Source organism: Xiphophorus couchianus, chromosome 23, assembly GCF_001444195.1.
Source record: "Xiphophorus couchianus chromosome 23, X_couchianus-1.0, whole genome shotgun sequence".
Classification (NCBI taxonomy): Eukaryota; Metazoa; Chordata; class Actinopteri; order Cyprinodontiformes; family Poeciliidae; genus Xiphophorus; species Xiphophorus couchianus.
Genome location: NC_040250.1, coordinates 13,097,391 through 13,119,827, shown reverse-complemented (window position 1 = coordinate 13,119,827; position 22,437 = coordinate 13,097,391). Strand labels below are relative to the sequence as shown.

The following is a 22,437-nucleotide window of genomic DNA, read 5'->3' as shown; positions in this document are numbered from 1 at the left end:
GTTTTAAATTAGTTTTAAGAGACTTTTGTTAATCCTTGTTACTAGAAAACCTTAAATGAGGCCACTTGTTAACTTTGATGGTTATTCTTTAATACAAAGACTTTTTTAAATTGCCACTTTACTTTCTATTGTCTGTCGAACAAAAACGGCTGGAGTATTATTCTGGGGTTTGACTGGCAGTTTTCTCTGCATCTCATTAAACTAAACATGAAAGTCAATTAAAACTTTATTCATAGCTGCAGCAGCTTCTTTCCCATGAGCCATGTCTTTCAGTCCTATATCAGAGTTTGTGTGTGTGTGTGTGTAGGCAAGCTGACACCACAATCTCAGTCATTATGGTGTGTTTGGGTTATGCTGGCACACTCACACGCCACATGAGGGTGAGGGTGTCTGCGAGCGATGCGGGGACGCACTGTGTTATCTCCCGCTGATGTCTGAGGGCGGGGGCCGCTGGTGAGAAGAGGACTGACAGGGAAAACGGTTGTTTGTTTCCTCAGAGCTCAAAACTGGTGCATCGGCCCTTTGAAAAGGGAAAGCCTGTTTCTGCTTCATGGAGTTGCACATAAAGACAAGTTTCAGCTGATAATTTTCACCCCAGAACATTTTTTTTGCTTACTGCTGACGCGATGGAAAAACAGTTTGGATTTCTGAAGCGGAACACATTAATCATTGTCCAATAGCTACTGTGCTGTTGCTCATTAAAAGGCAAATGTTTAAAGCCTCTTGTTATCTCTGCCAAGCAGAGGAAATTAATTTCACAGTAGAGGATATCAGTAAAAAGATCATCTGAAAAATATTACTTTTTTTTTTTTAAACGAAGCGGCGTCTTTTTCGACAAAGCAGACAAGAAGAAATAAATTGATCTTTTAATCACTCTTCTCTGGCGTCCCTGAAGGGAAAATACATAAGGCCTTCATCCAAAGACAGATAAACACAAAACTATCTCTCTAAATCCAAAATAAAATCAGAGAGGCAGAATGGTACATTTTGGCTCTGGATTTTGTATTACAATCACTTATTTGCTGTTTTTTTTGTTGCTTATTTCCATAAAATCCACACTTTTGCAGTGTTATTATTAAAATTGACTATAAGTAAAAAGATATAACATTGGTCGTTCATCATGTCTGTTTAAAAAAAACAAGCATGAGTTATGGGTAAAAATGCAGAACATCCCTGCGGATGAGTCAAATATAAAACAGCTGAGAACTCAGGTTGCAGTTAACCTGAAACACGTTGCCCTCTCTGCGCTCTGTCCAAAATGAGACAAATCATCCTTAAAGATGTCAATTAACCAATCAGCTTCTTTTAGAAACATCCTGGTGTTTATGAGGTCCTCTATAAATCTGATCAGCCATCAGAGTTCAGGCCGAAAACAATAATTGAAAAAAAAAAATTCCTATTTTACAGTGCGAACACTAAAGAGGTCTGTGAGAAATGCGCAGGCTCACATCTCCTCAAATAATTCATAAATCATAAATAGTTCAGCAAAGTAGCCCAGTGATGTCAAGTGCCTTGAAAAACCGCCACACATCACTGACTTGTTCGCATTTTGTCACATTACAACCAGACCTCAAAGCATTTACAGGCCAACAACTTTACAGTAAGGGGGAAAAAGTCCTCAAATAAAAAAGAAAATTCTCAAATAAAAAGCTGAAAAGTGTGGAGTGCATTTGTTTTCTTCCCTTTCATCCATCCACCTAAACTAACAGACCAGGAAAGGAGAACGTTAATCAGATAAGCAGCATAAATCTCTGGAGGGGCTGCAGAGATCCACAACTCATGAGGGAGAATCTGTTAACAGGACAACTATAACGCACTCCACAAATCTGGGCTTAATGGAAGACCGACAAGAAGAAAGTCATTGAGAGAAAGTCACAAGTAGTTCTATTTGAAGTAACAGCAAACCTATAGAAGAAGGTTGTCTAATAAAATTAGATAAAAGTTAAACTTTCTGGCCTTTATACAAAACACAACGTGTGGACAAAAGCCAAGACTGTCTCTCTCCTGGTACAAACCATCTTCACAGAGAAACATGGTTGTGGCAGCATCATGCTGTGGAGATGCTTTTCTTCAGCAGAGACTGGGACGCTGGTCAACACTGAAGGAAAACCTGTTGGAGGCTGCAAAACGCTGCAGGCCGTGGTGGAGGTTCACCTTCTGGCCAAAGTGCAGCCAAAGCTACACTGAAAAGGTTGAGATTAAATTCATGTGTATTACTATTAGAATGGCCTAGTCAAAGTTCAGACCTAATTCCAATGCAATACAGAAGAAGGATGAACATTGATTTTACGTCTCCGTGTGCAAAGCTGCCACACACCCTAAATCGACAAATATCTGCGGTAACGTTAAAAACTTCAATAAAGTTCTGAGTTTTTCTTCCCCTTCACGTGTTAATCAATCATAACATGGAATCTCAGTAAAACACACTGAATTTTTTCTTTGTAACGTGATAAAATGGGTAAAAGTTGAAGGGGTTTGAGTAGATTTGCAAGGCACTGTATACCTGAGCGTGTTGTAGCAGCAACACATATGTGGCCAAAGGAAAGTATCCCACATCCCCATCCTGACCCGCTAAGTCAGGATCTCATCTGAGTTCAAGCAGAAAGCTGGAAAAATAACCTCTACCAGTTGCAAAACTAAAGTGAGTTCCTCCACGTTTTCAATCTGCAGGAGAGCGCAGGAGGAGATGCTCCTACTTCTCCGGTCCGCCCTTATTCATTTTCACTTTCTCCTGAAAGTCGGCGTGTTTCTGCCGCAGGATTTCTGTCTGCTTCTTGAAACCGTTGACCCTGGAAGAGAGCAGAGCGGAGCGTCAGCCTCTAGCGCCAGACACTCGATGCTTGGAAGGCGGTGCGCTCACCTGGCTCTCTCTTTGGCTTCGTTGTAGATTTCTGTTATAGCTCTATCTTTCTCGTCCATGAAGCTATTGTGAACTTCTTCCAGTTTCCTGAAAAAGTTGGAGAAACAACTGTTCACTGTTTGCTTGACCTGAGACCCCCCTGAGTTTATGAGTTTGTTCAGCTGTTATAACAGCTGCTCAGATTCACAAAGAAGTGAATCTCAGCAAACACAAGAGGCACAGAGTCATTGTGTGGAAACAAATACGAGGAAATGAGTGGCGAGGTTGTGCCAGAGCACATGGCATAGAGGCATGCAGGAAAACACCCCACTTAACCGTGCAATAAAGAAAAGGTTTCCTGATGATTTTTTAATAGAGAGGCCTGAATATTTCAGCATGAGGTACGGAGATAGTTACCTAAAGAAGACTGCATGCGCTCCGACGCTGAATACCATCGTGATGATACAGTAAATCACCAGCCTGAAGTTCCTCTTCTTCTTCTGCTTCCTCTCCTCTGCAGTCGCCTCTGGAGACTGGGCATGACGAAACTGCTCCCAGTAACGAACGTTGTCGTTGGTAGTAGTGCTGGGAGAAGGAGGGAAGAGAAATACATTGGTGATGATCAGAAGTGACACTAACAGACTGAATAGAGGCGAGTAACTGAGCTGAAATGCACATAAATCTCAACAACTTTCTGTTTTCTCTCCTGACAAAAAAGAACATCAGATATTTTAATCACCTGTGAGGTTGATTCTATTATTTTCTCTTTTTTAAATGTTACAGCATGAAAAAAATGCTTTTTCTGTCAGCTTTAAAGCACTACATTTGTGCTAAAATCATTGCCATGGCTTATTAGGTCAGGCGTACTTTCTATATTTGCTCACAGAACTCGAGGGAGCCTACGAGAACTAACTACATCAAGTCTCAGTTCATCCAGTTTTGACTTAAATTTTCAGAGGAACGTTGTTTAGCCATGTACCTCTCACCTACCAGTCATTCAGGTCATAACAAGCTGTTTAATCTGAAGTCATGACCTCAATGAATGACAAACATGAAGTAATAACTACATTTAATGGGTCCGCCGGTAAACATGCGTTAATGGGCTTATGATAAAGTCAACTTATGATGCAGTAGAATAATTGCATACTGGTGGCACAATTATCAAAAGTCCTGCTGTTAATTCTTTATGCAGTCTCCTCATTCAAATAGGACAGGACTTTGTCTTCTACTCTAACATTTCACAAGGTATAACGCAACAGCTGGAGACGACCAGCTATGCAGTTACTCTACTAAATATCACTAGCATTCAACAGAGACCTTTCTGATAATGATATACATCCAATCGGTAGAGACAACACATTTTCAGTTTTCTGGTACAGGCCACCAGATTTTTAATTTAAAAAATACTGTTTTGTTTTAAAGTTCAGAGAGTTCAAGGTGCTCTGCGATCTGACAAAACTCATAGAACATTTGCCAGCAAAACAGCCCCTCAGCATTACAGATTCTTGACTGTAATCAACAGTGAATGTGAGCTGATTTTTTGAACATTAAACCCACCTGGAGAGTTTGTTGCTAACTCCTCACATCCCCAAATCTTAGTCTCACCTAAACAAATCATACAATTCCCGTTAAAGACTCTGTAGCATTTAATGAACTCCACCTTTATGTTTGTGATGGTAGAAAAGAGGAGACGTTTTATTGTTGGCACATACTGCAAATAGAATCTAAAAGTTACCATGTGCAGTTTTAGACCAGAAGATGCCACTCATTGCTGCATTTTTCTAAAGAGCAACACATTTATCTGTTAAATAGAAGCTTCAATGTTTCTGACACAGCTAAAGGCCAACAGTCTCCTCTTTGTCCCCATGACACAAAAAAACATTTTTAAAGACGACAAATTAACTGAATGTTAATGTTCTCTAGCGCGACGCTCTGATGTACGTTGAAGATGTTTATCAACACACATCTGCCTAACTCTAACGACATGTTCTCTTGTCTTTCCTGGTTTGAGTAGCAAATATAAAAAATGGCCTCAGCGTTGTGTTTTATTTTTTCAATTAGGCAAATGGAGAATCACAGATTATTAATTAGAAGGTCCTAAAAACTCTGTTCAAATTAAAAAATTAAGATAGAAGCAATATAAAAAATGCTTGTTAGATTCATTTTAAAGGGACTTTGCCTGAAATTTTGTGAAACTTTATAAATGTACTCAGAATAAAAGGTTTGATTTTTCTAAAGGTTTTCTATGTGAGATATAGCTACTGCAACAAAAGATTGGATAATTCTTTAGGCTTTTAAACATATTCACAAGTCAAATGCTGCAGCAGAGCACCGACCAATCCAGTGTGAGGCCTTACCTTCTGTACATTGTGTGACCAGATGTTGATCTGAAGGCCTGCCCCCCCTGGTATGGATGCTGGAGCTTAAGGTCATACTCCTTCCTGCTCAGCTCTTTGCTCAGCACTCTGTAGGCTTCGTTCAGCTCCACAAACTGGCTGTGCAGCTTCGGGTTTGACGGGTTGCTGTCTGGGTGCAGCTGTGGGACGAGCGAGCCAGAGTCAAAGATGTGAGATACTCTGCTTGAGGGATGTTTTGCTTCCATTGGTATTCTTATATATTCAGATGCGCAGTTTTAAATTCTGACTGAGATTAATTTTACTTATGGAGTGAGATGCCTCAATCCTAAATTATAGCAGAATCGTGCCATAAAAATAAACCTTTATCTTGATCCCTCAGGAAACTTCTCCATGAAAACAGGCAGGAAGCTCCATGTGAAAACAGTTAGCAAGCTTAGCTTATCTTAAAAAATGCCACCCCCTTGTGGTTGGTTAAGTGCAGAGTTTTATTAGCATAGTACCTTTTTTGATTTGTCAAAAAAAGCATTCTTTATTTCGTCCACAGAGGCATCCGATTTGACTCCCAACAGGTCATAATAGCTTGCAGCTTTTCTGTGTGGATAAAGATAATAACTCAAAAACAAGCTGCCAATTAAACCTGAACAAATTACACAGAACACACACACACACACCCACAGAGTAGATACACTTGCCTTTGTGCAGAGCTGAGAGATAGCATCCGCTGTCCACTCTTGTAGCACCAAATACAACTCTGACATAGTCGCAGCTGAGCTTCCAGCTGCATGACGAAAAATATTCAACTTTGGCCTGCAACAAGGACAGACATTTTACCCAGCTGCGATTTAAAATTTGCTTATTTCTTGTTTAATGAAGAGATAAATCATTAAATGCACAAGGCACCTGTTATGACCTGGGTCAAAGGCCACAACAAAAATGGAGAACAAGGCACAGATTTAAGTTGTGTCTTGTTCTTAATATTTTGGTGCTTTAATAGATGAAAATCTTTCTTTGTAGCTAATATGATAAAGTAATGCCGAGAAAACTCAAGAAACCCCATAATTCCACAGCTTGCAGAAGCAGCAATAATTCTTATTAGTTGTTTTCAGTAACACTGTCAATTTCTCACATCATTTTAGAGGAAGATTCAGTCTTTTAAGGTTTGTAGAAAATAGTTTCTACACATTTCTCTCAAGGTTCTACACCAGCTCTCAAATCAAGATGAGGTCTGGATTTTGAGTGGGCAGTTGCTACAACTTGATTTCCTTCTAGTTCAGCCATTCTGCTGCACATAACTTTGCAAACCTACGTTGTGCAGCCATGTTGTTTTCGGTGAGACAAGACATTTACATGTCAAATAAAACATTATAATTGAGGTTTTTTCACAGTTTGGCCTCAGAATCAATTTGGTTGGATGTCCATTCCAGGAAAGATAGGAATAGGTCATAAGTACTTTCCACTTTTGAATAATTGTCATCACTGCAGAATTATGGATGTTAGATAGTTTTGAGACATTCTTATCATCCTTTCCAGATTGAATGGTGAAAACATTGCTGATGCCTTTACACCTAGATGTTGTGAAAACACACACCTGTGTGCTTCCAACCAGCAATAATCTATTTGACTAACTTCCAGTGTTTACCTTTCACTGTGTTTCCATTGAAGCTGTTGAGGTGGGCAGCTGCAACACATCTGTCAGCAGATGACTGCAAACAACAACACACACAAAGGGTTGAGAACAATCACAAAACAGTTATTGAAATCCACAACTTGTCAGCCTAGTCACTGCATCAGTAAGCAATTTCAGAGGTAACAAAGACAGTTACTGAACTAGTGTTTCCCCCTGTAACTTATAAGAAATGATTCCAGCTGTCAATCAAAATACAAGCTGAGTTGACAGAACACTTAGTTCTGCTGCTAACGCTAACCTCCGGGTTAGCATTAAGTGTCTACCAACTCTGCTGTTAGATGGCAACAACATCAATTGTTGTTCCTATTATTCTGCTAGATGTGAAACATAACTATTAATCAATATATAAGCAGAAGTTAAAATGAGGAAAGGTGACATACCAGATGAGATCAGTTTCGTAACGCTCCAGTTTTCCAATACATCAAGCTAGTAGCATAACGGGCACCGGAAAGGAAGCTTACTTTCAAAATAAAACAGACAGTTTACCGACCAAAGTTTAAAAAGTAGAACAGAAATATTTGTCGTCACTACCACAAATTTTTGCCCCGAAAAGCAATTTATTGACAATGTAATAACCTATATTTTTTTCATAGTCAATGTTTTTTATTGGTCTAAAATAATAAATCCTGGCATTAGCATTAAATGCCTTAAAATGTTTCTCTATGATTCCGAGATGTATGAGAACATAGTTCCTCTCTTTTTAAAGGAGAAAATAAATGCTTTTAGAAACATCAAAGAGGAACACAGTGTTTAGATAACCTACCACAATGCTTAATCTTTGTACCATTTTTAAAATTTTGTATATTTACGTTGAAAATTACAAGAAATGTATGTGGTCAGGGGTCGGCAACCAATGGCTCCGGAGCCACGTGTGGCTCTTTCATCCTTCTGTTGTGGCTCCCAGTGACTTTGGGAAATAGAATATTTTATTAAAATTAAATCATTAAAAAATTATGAATTAAAATCATTTCAAAATAAATTTCTAAATCTGAAGATTATGGTAAACTTGTAACATTAAAACAAACGTTTTTAACATTTTTAGCACCCAAAATATACGTCATGTCCGCCGATGTGCGACAGGCATTCCTGGCGAACCACACATGTCTGGCAGACCGCATTTTTTTAGCGCACTGATTTATTGACTTTTTGATCCTTGCCTGGAAGATACATCATGAATAAATCCAAGAAAAGGAAACATTCTGAAGATGGCAGAACATTTAATGCTACGTGGACAGATCATTTTGCTTTCACCGCTGATGAAACTGGTTCACCTTCTGCTTAATATGTGGCGAAAGACTGGCAAACAACAAGAAGTCAAATGTTGAAAAACATTTCAAGAGCAAACACTCTGTCTTTGCTAAAAAATATCCCGAGGGAGAGGAGAGAAAAAAGGCCGTTTCGGAGCTGATGCGAAAGGCTGAAGCGTACGGAGCCCCCTAGGGGCCATGGGGGATTTTTTTCTTTTGCGTTACCTCGCAAAACGTTTGCGTTCCAAACAGTTAATAATAAACAAGTTTTCACTGAGGCTCTGTAAGAGCCATATAAATGAAATAAGTAATTATTGATATGACAGGAGCACGCGACTTTGACACTTAGGTGTGTCGACGTGGGAGTGACGTCACCAGGTATGAATGGGAAGGATACTGGCTTTGTGTGTATTAGGAAGCGGTGAGCGGGGCGGTCAGTCTTTGCAAAGTTTGGAGCCTGATAATCAAAATGGAATAAATCGATAATTGTGACAGAACAAAGAAGAGGTTTGGAGTTGATTGATACACGGACAGATGAGATTCCCCGAGTTAACCCAGTGCGGTCCTTTACCATCATTAGTTTGTCGTGTTTTTAATAATAAAAACTTAATAGTAAAAACTGTTTGGCGCAAAACACTGATTGAAAATCGATTTATTTTTTACTGCATGTTTATGTCTGTTAAGGCTAGCATGGAGCGGCACTGAAAGCAGCTCTTTAAACCATTTTTATTTCTTTCCTACTTACGGAAGGTTTCTGTTTATATCGTAGGTTTGTGGTGCCTTTCTATCCTAAAGAAATATATAAAACTTCAGATATTTCACAAAAAGATATTAACATTTATGGAAAAACCTCACATAACCATTAAAGCAGAAAACACGGCGCCCACCGTAAGAAAGGCTTACAGTATTCAATTATGCTGCATAACTGACCAGTACAGTATTGCGAGGTAAAGCAAAAGTTTTGCGAGGGAACGCAAAAGAAAGAAATTCCCCATGTCCCCTAGAGGGCTCCGTAGTACCGTACTACGGGACACAGAAGCAGACTGCGCATTTTTTGGTTTGCTTGGTTCGTTCAGTGCCGGTGGATAATATTTGGATAAGTTTTGATTTTTATCTCCTGAATAAGAGGAGGACAGGTGACTGCATTCTGTTTCTATTTTTCCTGCAGTGCGGGTTGGGTAAGTTTCGATTTTTATTTCTTAAATACAAAGACCCAAATAGACAAGAGGGTATTTTGCTTGAAATTGAGCATCAACAAAGTGTAAAATGCGTTTTGTTACATGCAGAAATAAAATTTTGTGTTCTCTGCAGCAGTTCGTTGATTTCATAAACGCAGCATAGTATCGATTTTTGTACATAGCATATAGGTTTTATATATATGACGTCAAAATGGGTTGTGGCTCCAAGTGCTTTCTTTTTATTGGGAGGCGGTCCCAAATGGCTCTTTGAATAGAAAAGGTTGCCGACCCCTGCCTTAAGTGGATACATAAATTTGATTTTGATCATAAGATAATAGAGACAAGCATTTCAGTTGTCATAAATAAGCGATCTGTCTGAGCAAAAGCATACATTTTTAATCATTACATTCCACAATCAACTGTAATTTTACAGTTTGACCACGCGGTGGTGATATTGAGTATACTTTTGACATCTGACGTAGACTTGGGGAAAAGAGGAAGAAACGACTAGTGTTTTGAAAGGTAGTTCAGCCTGGAGAAAGGAAGCAAGCACTAAGCTACCCAAGCAGGTGAAACATGTTATTAAAATAACTTTTAGGATAAACTAGTTAATGTTTTGCATGCTAAATTTGTTAAATAACATTATTTGCCAGTACTTCGTTTCATTGTTACTGTGTTGTTTGTGTTTTTCGTGCTGCTTAGGATGATTATTCATTTAACTATTTGCTTAAATCCAGTGAAAGTGATCTAAAACTCTAAAATACATTTTTAACCCTTTTATATCAGGTCACCGTCAGCTTCAGATCATTGTTTTGTTAAGTTTGATTGGTTTAAAATATCAAAGAAGACGAATCTAACATTAAACCACACCTTGCACCTCTGCAGGTTAAAGAGTAACATGAAGTGTATCTGTGGAAGGGGTCACTGATTATACAGTAACCACCAAAACTGTTAGCAAACAACTACATTATCTTAACAGTTTCAGACTAATGTGTTATATACGCTAATCAAGACATACAATTTTAAATGCTTTTAATTCAAATTATAAACGTTCGCAATGTTAATACTTTTTGCTATATTCTCAGAAGGAATGTATTTGCATCTATAAATACTCTTAAGCACAGCCATATACGGGTCATAATTACTAAGAGTGCAGTAATTCAAGATACAGTGACATAAACTATTGAGTTCACATGCATAGGACTGACAGAGTCAGGAAAAACAGGTGCATGGACAAAAGTTAAGATTCTTAAGTTATCTGAATAGCAAATAAGTGGCACTCATCCAGAATTAATATATGTTTTAAGAGTTATAGTTAGAATGGAAAAAATAATGACTCTTTGGTGGGATTTGTTGCACAACACAAATCTGATCCACACAACCTTCCATTCTCTTTAATGACCAAAACAAAACCAAATCATGCACATTTGGACAGTGGAAAAAGCCACTAATTAGTTTCTCTTTCTAACTCCAACTTGTTTTATCTCTTGAAGATGCAATATTAAAACTAAACATAGATATTATGTTCATCCAGCTTTTGTCTGATTTGTTTGTCCTTAGTGTTTCTATTTGCTTACGACGAGTGAACCAACTCAGATGTTATTCTCCCTGATGTCTTTAAAATTATTTACACATCTTTTTTTTTCTTTAGGTTTAATCTCACCTGTTACCAGGATACAAAACGTCATTGTCTTCATATGATGATCACGACCAGTTAAAGGGCCAGTTAGGGTTTAGAGAGAGTAGTGGACTCCAGTGATCATCCACAGTAAACATGATGGACCATGAAGTGTCTCTTCTGCTGGACTGTGCACACTGTAGCGGGCTGCTGGAGCACCAAGTACAGGTGGAGCTTTCAGACAGGTACTCAGATCTTAACCGATTTGTAAACGTATTGTTTTATTTCCTCATATTTTCCTTCCAATCAGCAAGCTATTCTTATATTATTTTTTTAATGGGTCGTGGTCAAAATGTGTTTTCATATAGGATTAGTTTTTCTTAATTCTTTAACAAAAGTTAAAAACATGTTTTATTTAATTTGAAACACATCAGGTATCAAGGTTTTATCTATAAAAGCTATCTTTTTGTTAAGGAATTTACTATAATTGTTTATTTATTTTATTTTTTTTTGTTTAACCTTTTTTTAAGCAAGAAATCATCATTGAAATTAAGACTCTCTTTTACAAAGGAGGCATGGCAAAATTTAGTTAGTTTAGCTTCAAAACAACAACAACAATAAAAAACAGCACATGAACCAGTGTTGATGCATAAAAGAAAACTTTAACTTGCATCTTTAGACATATTGTTCCCAGCAGCCTGTTACTACGACAAAGTATGTTTCATTTTATTTTATTTATTTTATAAATAAACTTATGAAAACCAAAAGCCTCTGATAACTCTTAAAGAACTGTTGAATAAATTTTTGAGAGATGAAAGTAAACTCTGGATTATTCTTCCCTCAGATTCAACAGGCAGACAGATCCTCTTCTTGAGCAGGACATAAATCAGATTTGGACCGAACGGCTTTCCAAGGAGCCGTGGCTTTTTAACGGAGCCAAATTCAGGCTACATTCCTTCTGCTTGGCCTCTCCAGAGAACCTCAGCTGCTTTCAGTCTGACTGTGGAGAGCAGCAGGGCGGTGAAACAGCTCAGCACTGTGGGGACTTTATTAACGGCTGTATACTTCAGACAGAAGATGGTGGGGGAGTCAGTCAGAAGATATCACAGCCAAAACATCACCCTGGTTCTGTCCTCACGCTGAGGCTGGGCCTCACCTGCTACAAGGACTACCTGGGAACAAACTGGTCTGGTGAAGTGGCAGAGCTCCGCCGCCATGGGCAGGAGGAGTTTGGCGACCCTCTGGCCCTGTTTGCGCAGCCCCTGGGCGTCGGCGCCGTGTTGTGCACATGTGATGGTCAGGTGGTGTTCATCAGGAGGAGCCAGAAAGTGGCTGAGGCGGGGGGGCTGCTGGACATTCCTGGCGGCCACCCGGAGCCAAAGGTGACGCTTAAAGAATAACGATGTTTAATTTTAATTCTCCCTCTGTGGTCGGTCTTCATGCGTTTGCTGCTGTCTTCAGGCGGTGTGTGAGCGTTTGGGCGAGGCGGCGGGTGAAGAGCAGATCAGTCTGGTCATGATGCAGCAGAGGCCGGACGCCGTCGTCTTGGAGCTGTTCTCCTCTATCTGCGCTGAGATCAGGGACGAGGTCACTGTTGCTTCATGCTTAAAATAAGAACACTTCCATTTTAAATCAGTTCTTAACGTGACAGTGGCTCTTCATTGTCCTTTTCTCACTTCAGTCCAAATGTAGTTTATTAATCCAGAAGGGAGATAAGATTGAGACAATGTTTCTTAATTGAATCCGACCTGTTCTGTCTGCAGGTAAATATTCCTTTGAGCAGCCTTGGCCCTCCTGTCCTGATGGGCATCGCTCTCAACCACACCAGTGCTGGACGCCCGAGCGTAGAGTTTTACATCAGGTATTATTATCCTTTCTTTATCCAGATAAAAAAAATATTAAAATGTTATTGAGCCTGTTACATAATTGAACAAGCTGTACTGAGCACAATACACATACCCACATATTCAATAAATTAGAATATGTGATCTGTTGAGGTTCATTTGTCTGATTAAAAGTACCTTTTGAAAAAAAATCATAATTTAATAAGGTTTTAAACATACTTTTTTATTACTTTTTTGTATTAAACATGCTTTTTTATTGGTGTGACAATATTCTAATTTTAAATGTTATGCTTTTATTAGCTGTAAGCAGAAAAAACATCATAATTACTTGAAATAAAGGTTTGAAAACATCAATCTGTGCGTGATAGATCTATTTTTTCACTTAGCTATGGAGTTGCTGAAATATACTTTTCAATAATATTCTTATTTATTGAATTTGACTGTATAATCCCTGATTTCCTTACATCACTGGAGTTAAACCATTAACCACTTCTTGGAAGCATAAAACAAATCATCAATGGCTATGTAAAACTTGTAGTTTTGTAGTCTTTGCATTTCAGGATACCTGGATTGTATTTGATTGTTAAAACTGAAGCGCTTGGCATATTTTTTCCTTTTTATACCTGCTAAAATTAGACAAATCTCCCCCAAATCCCAGTTTTAAACACCCTCCATGTAAAGAAACCTATTTAAAAACCAAGAATCTAGTCTGCAGAAATAATCACTTTTCATTGCCAGATTTTAGTTGGAAAATTGTTTGAATCATTACAATATTTCTGACTCAAAATGAGCCTCACCATTTTTGTTTATCACACAATGTTACTTAATATGGATTTTAAAGTGCCATAAATTGTAGACAAATGTTTTTTATTAAGCATTTGGTTTTGCTTTGTTTTAAACTGCTTTAAGTCTCAAAAACACAAAAACATTAAGAAACTGCACAAAGCTGGAGAAGTTACTCATTTTTGACAATTTTACAACAAATTCAGGTAGGTTTTTTTTAGAACAAGTTTAAGAGGAGGTGTTTTCTGTAATGTGAGATATCACCTGATGTCTGAAACATTTCGAAACTTTAAGTCACTTCTGTCTCTGCGTCCTCAGCTGCTCTCTGTCTTCTGATGAAGTCAGAACATTGTACTGGAAAGGAGGAGCAGAGGCCAACGAGTCCACAGACGTCGTCTTCCTCAGCACAACGGTCAGTTCAGCTCTGAAGTCAGAGGTGTGATTTCCTGCTTCAGCATCAGATGCAGATTATAGAAGTTGTTTCTGTCGTGTGTTTTTTGTGTTGCAGGAGGTGATGCAGCTGAACAGAAGCAGCCCTCTGTGGTCGGAGTTGTGTCCCTCCGCTAAAGGAGCCATGCTCCTTTATCAGGTGGTGAAACCAGGAGAGCCAAGCAAACCAAACCGAGAGGAAAGATGAGCACAAAGTTTACCAGATAAATTTATTCACCTCAAGCACTCAGAGACTAGCAGTGGTGTCAAAATTCTGTACTTTGTAAAATAACATGGTTAAAATATTTTCAATAAAAATCTTTTACAAAGTTTTTGTCTTTGAAAACCAACTCCAGCTATCATTGACTGTACAAAACAGCATGCAACATTTATCACAATACACAGTGCAAATGTTTTAAAATATCCCTCATTTCGTTCGACTTTGCCTCCAATGAGCCACTTTTTCTTGTAACCTCTTAAGGTGGTCTGGATCAGGTTTTCTTTGGACTCTGGCTGCTTTTTGACACAGTCCCTCTAGCTGACCATGATAAGTTAGAAATTGAACTGGAAAAATGGAGGACAAAAGAAGTGTCTAGCTAAAGAAAGCTACAAAAGAAAAACAGATGGTCTTACAAAGGATGGAAAGAAAGCTAGCAAAGACATGACAGGACCTGCTGGATGAATCATGCATAAGGTGATCACCTCACACATAACTGAGAATATTGATATTTTCATCGTTCTCCAATGTCTTTGGATTTTTCTTATTCAACTAAGAAAAAGGGAACAAACAATGCCACAAGATGGAGACAAAAAATAGTGTTCTGCTTTGCTGTTAGGGGCAGACACTGGTTCATTCCTTAAATTTAAAATGTTCTTGTTTTACATAAAATACTAATAGGAATAAATATCTAAGAATAGCATTAGGTATTTTTTAAAAATAAACAAAGCACCTTTATCTTTCATGCCATAAAAGTTGACCTGGCGAGATCACTGCGCTTACAGAACTAGCACCACGATTGCAGATCATGGATTGAAAAAGGAGGATGTGGAGAACAAATGCTTAAGAGGTTACAAGAAAGTGTGTTTCTGTCTAATTTCAAATGAGGGACACCTCATGACTTCTGCACGGCACTTTTGGCATTTGTTCTTCGCAGTGATCGTCATAAAAAACATCCCAGTCCACTGTGACAGCGGCCTCGTTCTTGTTTCATGTTTCCTCAGGAGTAACTCGGATAGCCGCTGAAACCGAAACTTCTGCTGTAGTTGTAGTTCTGCTGCTGATAAGGCAGGTTCCACTAAAATGACCAGAAAAGAAAGAACAGTGTTCATTAATCAACCCGGAGCAACAGCATACACACATCTATTAAATACAACATTAAATCTATTCTTATATAGTTAGTAAAAATCTTCATGAAAATAGTCTAATTTGGTATTGGTTTGGTTCATAAATATCAAATTAAAAAAATTACATTAAATTAGATTATGCGATGCAACAGAAAGAAATTCAGACTATATTAAGCTGAACATATAACTGAAAAAAATCCCTCACATGTCTGCTCTCTGGTTGCTGACTCCAAGACTGCATGTCACTTCTTGTGTCATACAAACCTTCAAAGACAAAGGCATTATTAACCAGCAGTTTGCACCAGTGCTTCTAAATAAAAGAAAATATTCATTGTGTCTCATGCCAACCATGAACTGCTCCCCACTGCATCCTGTGACGTCTTCTCTTGTTCCATCTGGGTTTCTTGTCTGGTTTGATGACAGGAGGCAGCAGTCTGTGAGCCTCCTCTTTGTACTGCGTCAGGAGGATTTGTGCCTGTTCCTGTGGCAGCTCTGCGTACTGTAACTCCTCCATCAGGTCAGGCTGCGGTTCTGGAAGACTGCAGCTCACTGAAGCCAAGAAAACAAACACAATATCAATGCTGTGTCTGAACAGGAACAAAAAGATCACATAAAGGCAATAAATACCCATCCCTGTGTGTAACTGAAGTTGAAGCCCTTTTTCCCAAAAAGAAGCAAATAAATCAAACCTTGGAGCTTGAGCAGGGCGGTCTCAGGGATGTGCTCGCCGTCGCTCATTCGATGTTGCAACAGTCGTCTTTTCCACTCGTCAGCAGACGGGAAGATCACCACCACCACCCGCCTGAAGCCTGCAAACAACTGCAGCTTGTGTCGACGTGCAGAGAAGAGGACGTTGCACTGGGAAAACACGAGAAAAAGTTGCGTTAAATTATCCATTCACACAAACAGCAAGCTTTTATTTCAATTGTTTGTTTTTTTTTCTTCGGGTGAAGCTCTCGGTTACCTGGTCGAGGATGTAGTTTCCAGGTGTCTTGGCAGCGACTTTAATCAGATCAGTTAGACACTGGGAGGCCTGCTGCAGCCTGCCATCTCTCTGACCACCTCTCTGCACAAACACACACAGGTTATGAGGGCTAGCTGCTCAGAAGTGAATTGAGCTCTAAAAGAATTGCTAAAATGATTACAAATTGGGGTTTTCACTGACAAGCATACAAGCAAGCAGGTCTTCTGTCCCCAGCAGTTTGTACTTCTTCTCTGGATGCTGCTTCATCAGCGTCTGAGCCCAGAAACTCTTCCCAGTGCCGGGAAGACCCACCATCATCACCACCTGAAGGTACAGAGAGATGAAACCTGCAGCCTGAAAGATTGAGTCCATATTGAGTGTATATTTATGCACATTGATGCACAAATATGAGGTTCTTTAAACCAGAATAGCAAGGTCCAAAATCTAACCTCAGACTGCATTTTGGAGGTAGGAGCCGATGTGATGTGCACCTTCTGACCAGCAGGGAGCGCTGTCAGCGGGGTAAATCCCATCGGTCCAGGGTACCACTGAGGGGTTATGCGGTCTAGAAGGAATCGGACTGAGCAGTTCTTACAGAGAACATGAGGAACCAAGACTCGACCCCGCAGTAGAGAGGCACTCAGGGAGAAAGCCGTTCCCAGGAAACAACCGTTTTTATGGAAAAACAACTCAACAGCGCCATCTGCAGAAAAGGCCTATTGTTGTGGAAACACAAACAATAAAAAATTTGAGAACAACAATTCCAGCATCACTCTATCTAAAGAACATAAAGAAAGACAACTCACAGCATAACAGCCAATGATGTCCCCCTCAGAGAGAGGCTCACCGTACTCCTCTTGGGTTCCATCAGAAACCTTTTTACCGCGTCCATCATAAGCAAAAGAAAGCTCGTCCTCCCCTGATATGAAACACATCGAGTTTCAGTTAAATCTCTCAACAAACAGAAAAAACATGTTCAGATAAGAGCAAATCCTCACCGAGCAGCAGAGAGGAGTCGCCCACAGACCAGCCCACTCTCAGTCCGTATGGATCCTTGACCTCTTGGTCAGCAGTCAGCAACTTCCTCTCCAGCCGAACCTCAAACCCCACCCATCCCTTCCGCACCCCGTGGGTGAGCCTGCAGCCGGACCAGAGCAACGGGAACCGATCCCAGAACCGTGGCTGCCCACAGGATCCATCAGAGCTCACTTCAAAGTGGAGGTGACAGCCGTCTATGGAAACAATCATAGTATAAATAACGTTTCTAAAAGCTTTCCAGAAAAGGAAACCGACTTCACTCTGTACTCACATGGATCTAATCTAACTTTATCTTCATCCCACTCTTCCTCACCTTTGTCCTGTTGAAGCTGTGGTGATTTGGATCTGGAAAGACACAGCTACTCAATTAAAAACACTTTCTGTGAAGAGAAACTGAGTAAAATCTGATGAGTAAACCTTCCTGTTAAATGTTCAGGAGTGGATAAAGCCTCACTTGTCTCTCTTGGCTTAAGAAAATGACTCAGGTTTATTTTTCTAAGAATTATAAATAGTAAAATTAGACAAAATATAGACAGTGAAAAAAAAAAAAATCAAGCAAACAATTGTAATTCTATCTTCAATCATCCTATAACCGCTGCAACTCAAAACGGAAACATGTAAAACTATATATATATATATATATATATATATATATATATATATACTGTATATATATAAGATTTTAAAAAGTGTGAGTGTATACACCCTTAAACTAAGACATTGAAAAAATTTTCTTGGCATCTGGACCAATTGTAAATTTTTAAAAAAGGATTTATCAAATCTGGACTGTATTATACTTTATACAGCTTCTTTAAAGCACAGTTCTAATGGACAATTTTCAAATTAATGTTCATTTGTGTTTTCTTTTGCCAACTCAAAATAAAAAATTATGGAGTTTTGACAAAAACCTAAGTTGTGATGAAGCAAATCAAAGATAAAAGGTAACCTTTAAATATGAATCAATAAAAAATAACTTTCTAATTTATTAGAAATGTTGGTTTACATTTCTCAACAGATAAAAATAAGGAATAGAGTTTAGAAACTCCAGACTTTTTCCATACTCAAGGATTTCTTTTCCAGAGTGTGAATGAATTCTTGTTAGTCAGAAACACTTTAAATGACACATTTACCTCAGTTTGAATCTGGTGGTTTAAATTCAAAACAGCCACATCCACCAGAAAGAAGGTACGGAAAAAAACATTATGAAGAATTGCGTAGTACTGTTTTCTAATTGAGTTGAACTGCTATAGATCGATTTAAAAATAGAAAAAGTTCTGTATTTATTTATTTAAATCACAAAAACATTGGATCCTCAGTGACTTATTAAATTTGTCCCGTTTAACCCCCCATTGCTTTGTAGATTTTAATATTCACCGAATTAAGGATTTACCTTTTGTATCGTATCTCCTCCTTGAACTCGTAGAAAGCTCTTCCTCTGCCCATTTCCTCAGAGAGAGGACCATCTGAATGTCCCAGCTTCCTCCCCTCCGCCTGGCAGACAATCTCGGCCCCTGAAAGACACTCGGAACCCGGTGGTACCGCTGGTGGACCGGGTTCTGGCTCAGTTTGAGTGGCAGCGTCTGTGTATTCTCTACCCCGGTCTACTTCACACGGCGCAGAGACACAGTCGATCACCGGCGGTGATGAGGACTCGGTCCGAACCTTAATCTCATCTGGTTCTGTCGGTCCAGACAGTATTGATGGGCTGCCCTCCAGCAGTTCTACATGTTCTGGACTCTGTACTGACTGCGAGGCCGACCACAGTCTGTCCACCAGGTCAGCCTTGAGACCTTTACTGTCCAAACCCAGTTCGGTTAGTTTGGACCGCAGTTCGGCCACTTTTAACTTCTTAATGTCCACCTGCTTCATTCTTAAGACATCAGGATAAACCCAGGATGTTTATCTGGGCTTTTCAGGAAAAAAAAAAAGAAAAAGAAAAAAAAGACTCAACAGAACGATAAATAATGGAGTCCGATTCAAAACATTGCTATCTTCTTCTTCGTCTTCTTTTTGGAGTTAATTGGCGGGCGGTTGCCCTCCTTCAAGTTGCATTACCGCCCCCTGGGGCTAAGAGGATATAACATTTAGGTTCATCTATGTCATTCAGTATTTGAACAAATGTACTCGTCTTAAGAAAAACAACAAAAACCAACACTGACCTAACGTCTGTCATTGTTGGCAAGAGGTAAATTACCAACACTGACACTTAAATATTTATGCACCTCCTACTTCAGTGGTTCTTCTTCAGACATGTTTCTTATTTTAATCATAGCTGAAACACAAGGATTGACATTTATTCTTATATTTTGAAAAAAATGACTCAATTTTTATGCTGTTTATATCATTTTATTTTGTTTTATTTAACAAATACCTCATTGTCTGTTATTAAAACTGGTCCATGGGGCAAAAAAAAAGGTTATGGGCAACATGAAGCACAAAACAAAGAAACCTGAAAGAGTTTAAATGTTTTAAGAGTCTTTTCTATCTATATGAAGGATCCTTCACTTTTCCATAGAATGATTTCATTACTTTATTTATACAGACTAATGTAGTTTAGCTATCAATTCAGTAAACACAGACCACCATTTTGTTGCTGGATGTCCTTTAGCATCAACATACAAAAGGAAACTACAACATAAGAGCAAGTATTTTATTTAAATACAGGACAAATGCAAAAACATGAAAATGAATGAGAACAAACAGAACTACAGTCAATTCCAATACAAAAACCATTTTATAAATAGCTTCATACGGTAACACCAGCTGATCTCTCTTTACTTCAGACTTCCAGTTCCACTGTTTGGGTTTCATTACAGCCGCTCTGGTTGTCCACAAAAAGCAACAATTTAAACAGAAAACCTCAGAAAAGTCTGCAACTTTTTTCTTTTCATCGTCATTCTCTGCATCAAAGCTACCACAGATCAACAAAGTAGTTAAAAAACCAAGCAGATCATCAGAGGAGATCCAGAGAGCAGCTCCGTCCACACAAACAGCACCATCAGAAAAGTCATCACAGGAGCAGAGAGGCTCAGCGGTGCGCACACAACAGAACATTCAAGTCAGGCTCACACAGTGAGCCCTTTTCCATGGACATGTAGCTCTTTCTCACAATAAAAGCATCACAGTGCTTCATCTGAATAAAACAGAACAAGCTTTTTTTCATCCCTGATGAGGACACAACTGTGCAAAATGTAGGAGTCCAGGAAAAATGTAAACAACCATGCTTTTTAAATAACCAAAAATCCCCATCATGATGCATTCTCAGTAACATAAATAAATAAAACATACATGTTCTGAATAACACTGGTTATTGGATCACTGGACTATTATAGCATTTCTGATCAAAGAAGTTGAATCCTTTCAGTTTGAGATAAAAGAGAAGACTTTGTTAGGACTGAAACCTATGACAATTTTTATTTACTTTAGCTGTTTGCCTCAAATTTATGTCACAGCATTTTAAACTTAGACTAGAACTCCCTTCTGTTTTTGCCGTCTTTGAGCTCGTCTCCTCTACACAGAGTGACTCTCAAAACTGTACACACCCCAGTTAAAATGCGAGGTGATTATTTGTCTCTTACTAAGCAGTTTTGCACAAATATAATAGAAGATCAAAAATATCATGCAAAAGCCTCATCAGTCAGGTGAAACGTGAAAAAGGATCCACAGCACTATATAAATATATATCTTTTCAGAGTAAAAACAGACAAACTGTTGAAGAAAATAAGGGACACAGTAACGTTACAAGAACTGGTGCCAAGAGAATGACAGCAACATTGAAGGAGCTGCAGGAATCTCTATCAAGCATTTGTTGTGCTCTATATGCGACAACAATGTTCTATGTTTTGCACTAAGGAGCAGGGCAGCAAGACTGAAGCCTTGTATTTCAAATAAAACATACAAGAAATGACAAAAATATCCCTAAACCTTGTGAGGAAACGAGTTAATAGTCACATGAAAACATAATTGAGCTTTAGGCCACGGTTAAAAAAAAAAAACATTTGATCAAAAAATAACATTGGACATTACTAAAAAGAACACTACACCCATTGTGAAGCATTGTGATGGCAGCATCAAGATGGAACTAGACGTTTTGTCCACCAATCATGAACTGTTTCAAACATCAATTAACTTTTTACCAAAACCCTTCCAGAGTCTGCTAGAAAGCTGAATGTGACCAGGGTTTTTATTTTTCAAGTCCAATAAATAAAAGAACAACTTCATAAAAGGAAGATTAATGGTTTGGACTGGCTTAGCCAAAGTCAAGATCTGACATAAAAATCAAAGGGGGTTGTGAGCAACAGATCTCCTCATATTCTAATTTATTTGGAGAAGTTTTGCCAGGTTGAGTAGGTAGATAATGTCAAGTGAGGTGCTTTTTTCAGTTAAACATTTACAAATAATGATTGTTTTTCATAGACAGTTTCCAAATTATTTATCATAGCCTTTTTATACCTCACAAAAACCTGGGTTTTTATCAGGGGTGTTGCTGATGTTTGAGGACCACCGTATATATAAAACATGTTCTAATTAGGTTATTTACCTAATTTATCAGAAAGATTGCAAATCATTGGTTTTATAGCCATTTAGGTTACCAGGTTAGAAAAAAAAAAAACATGTGGCTGAACATAGATTTTTTAAAATAAACTTACTCATCAACATCACACATTTTGATAACTCCAACTTCGTAGGAATGTCACACAAATAAAAAATTTATTAAAATGCAAATATTAAGTAAAGCTGGCAGAAAATCACCTGGGGCCTCATGCATAAAGCGGGTGTGCGCACAAAACATGTGCAGCACCATATTTTACGCACAAGTTGGCATGCATAAAAATTAACTTCGCGTCAAAGTTTGCGTAAATATACGCACACTTTTTCGCTGGCGTGAAAATGTGTGGCAGCCACGCAAACTTTTTCTGTGGACAATATCAAATTACAAAGCATCAAAACTCACCTCAATACACTGAAATCTGACTATATTCTGTGTTATTTAGACCAAGAAGCATCAAACCCGATGTTTTTCATGATTTTAATATTTTATTCTTTAAAAGTAAACGATGAAACTGAACAACATTTATCCTCAGACAATAAGCTAACACGCACACGAAA

The 22,437-nt window shown here is 38.6% G+C and overlaps 3 protein-coding genes across 6 annotated transcripts; 1 reads left to right on the top strand and 2 right to left on the bottom strand.

Moving 5' to 3' along the window:
- Positions 1-583: 583 nt before the first annotated feature.
- Positions 584-7,362, bottom strand: dnajc4 (DnaJ (Hsp40) homolog, subfamily C, member 4). 2 transcript variants are annotated; one of them, XM_028009495.1, is made up of 8 exons: positions 7,264-7,344; positions 6,836-6,899; positions 5,889-6,003; positions 5,697-5,787; positions 5,197-5,375; positions 3,257-3,424; positions 2,861-2,947; positions 584-2,789 (listed from the first exon to the last, which is right to left on the bottom strand). In XM_028009495.1, the coding sequence occupies exons 3-8, from the start codon at positions 5,978-5,980 to the stop codon at positions 2,693-2,695; spliced, it is 714 nt and encodes a 237-aa protein (XP_027865296.1). In that variant the 5' UTR covers positions 5,981-6,003; positions 6,836-6,899; positions 7,264-7,344; the 3' UTR covers positions 584-2,692. The 2 variants fall into 2 exon arrangements, with proteins under 2 accessions (XP_027865296.1, XP_027865297.1); XM_028009496.1 differs by lacking the exon at positions 5,697-5,787 and having other exon boundaries at positions 7,264-7,362.
- Positions 7,363-9,131: 1,769 nt separating this feature from the next.
- nudt22 (nudix (nucleoside diphosphate linked moiety X)-type motif 22) lies at positions 9,132-14,332 on the top strand. 2 transcript variants are annotated; one of them, XM_028009512.1, is made up of 7 exons: positions 9,132-9,308; positions 10,960-11,171; positions 11,771-12,308; positions 12,388-12,513; positions 12,690-12,787; positions 13,872-13,965; positions 14,062-14,332. In XM_028009512.1, exons 2-7 carry the CDS (start codon positions 11,083-11,085, stop codon positions 14,188-14,190), a joined length of 1,074 nt encoding a protein of 357 aa, XP_027865313.1. In that variant the 5' UTR covers positions 9,132-9,308; positions 10,960-11,082; the 3' UTR covers positions 14,191-14,332. The 2 variants fall into 2 exon arrangements, with proteins under 2 accessions (XP_027865313.1, XP_027865312.1); XM_028009511.1 differs by lacking the exon at positions 9,132-9,308 and adding an exon at positions 9,780-9,877.
- Positions 14,199-19,348, bottom strand: LOC114139525 (heterogeneous nuclear ribonucleoprotein U-like protein 2). 2 transcript variants are annotated; one of them, XM_028009508.1, is made up of 11 exons: positions 18,719-19,348; positions 17,600-17,673; positions 17,289-17,522; positions 17,097-17,209; positions 16,740-17,006; positions 16,492-16,644; positions 16,291-16,392; positions 16,016-16,184; positions 15,675-15,875; positions 15,532-15,590; positions 14,199-15,277 (listed from the first exon to the last, which is right to left on the bottom strand). In XM_028009508.1, exons 1-11 carry the CDS (start codon positions 19,195-19,197, stop codon positions 15,200-15,202), a joined length of 1,929 nt encoding a protein of 642 aa, XP_027865309.1. In that variant the 5' UTR covers positions 19,198-19,348; the 3' UTR covers positions 14,199-15,199. The 2 variants fall into 2 exon arrangements, with proteins under 2 accessions (XP_027865309.1, XP_027865310.1); XM_028009509.1 differs by having other exon boundaries at positions 16,492-16,614.
- Between the last annotated feature and the right edge of the window lie 3,089 nt (positions 19,349-22,437).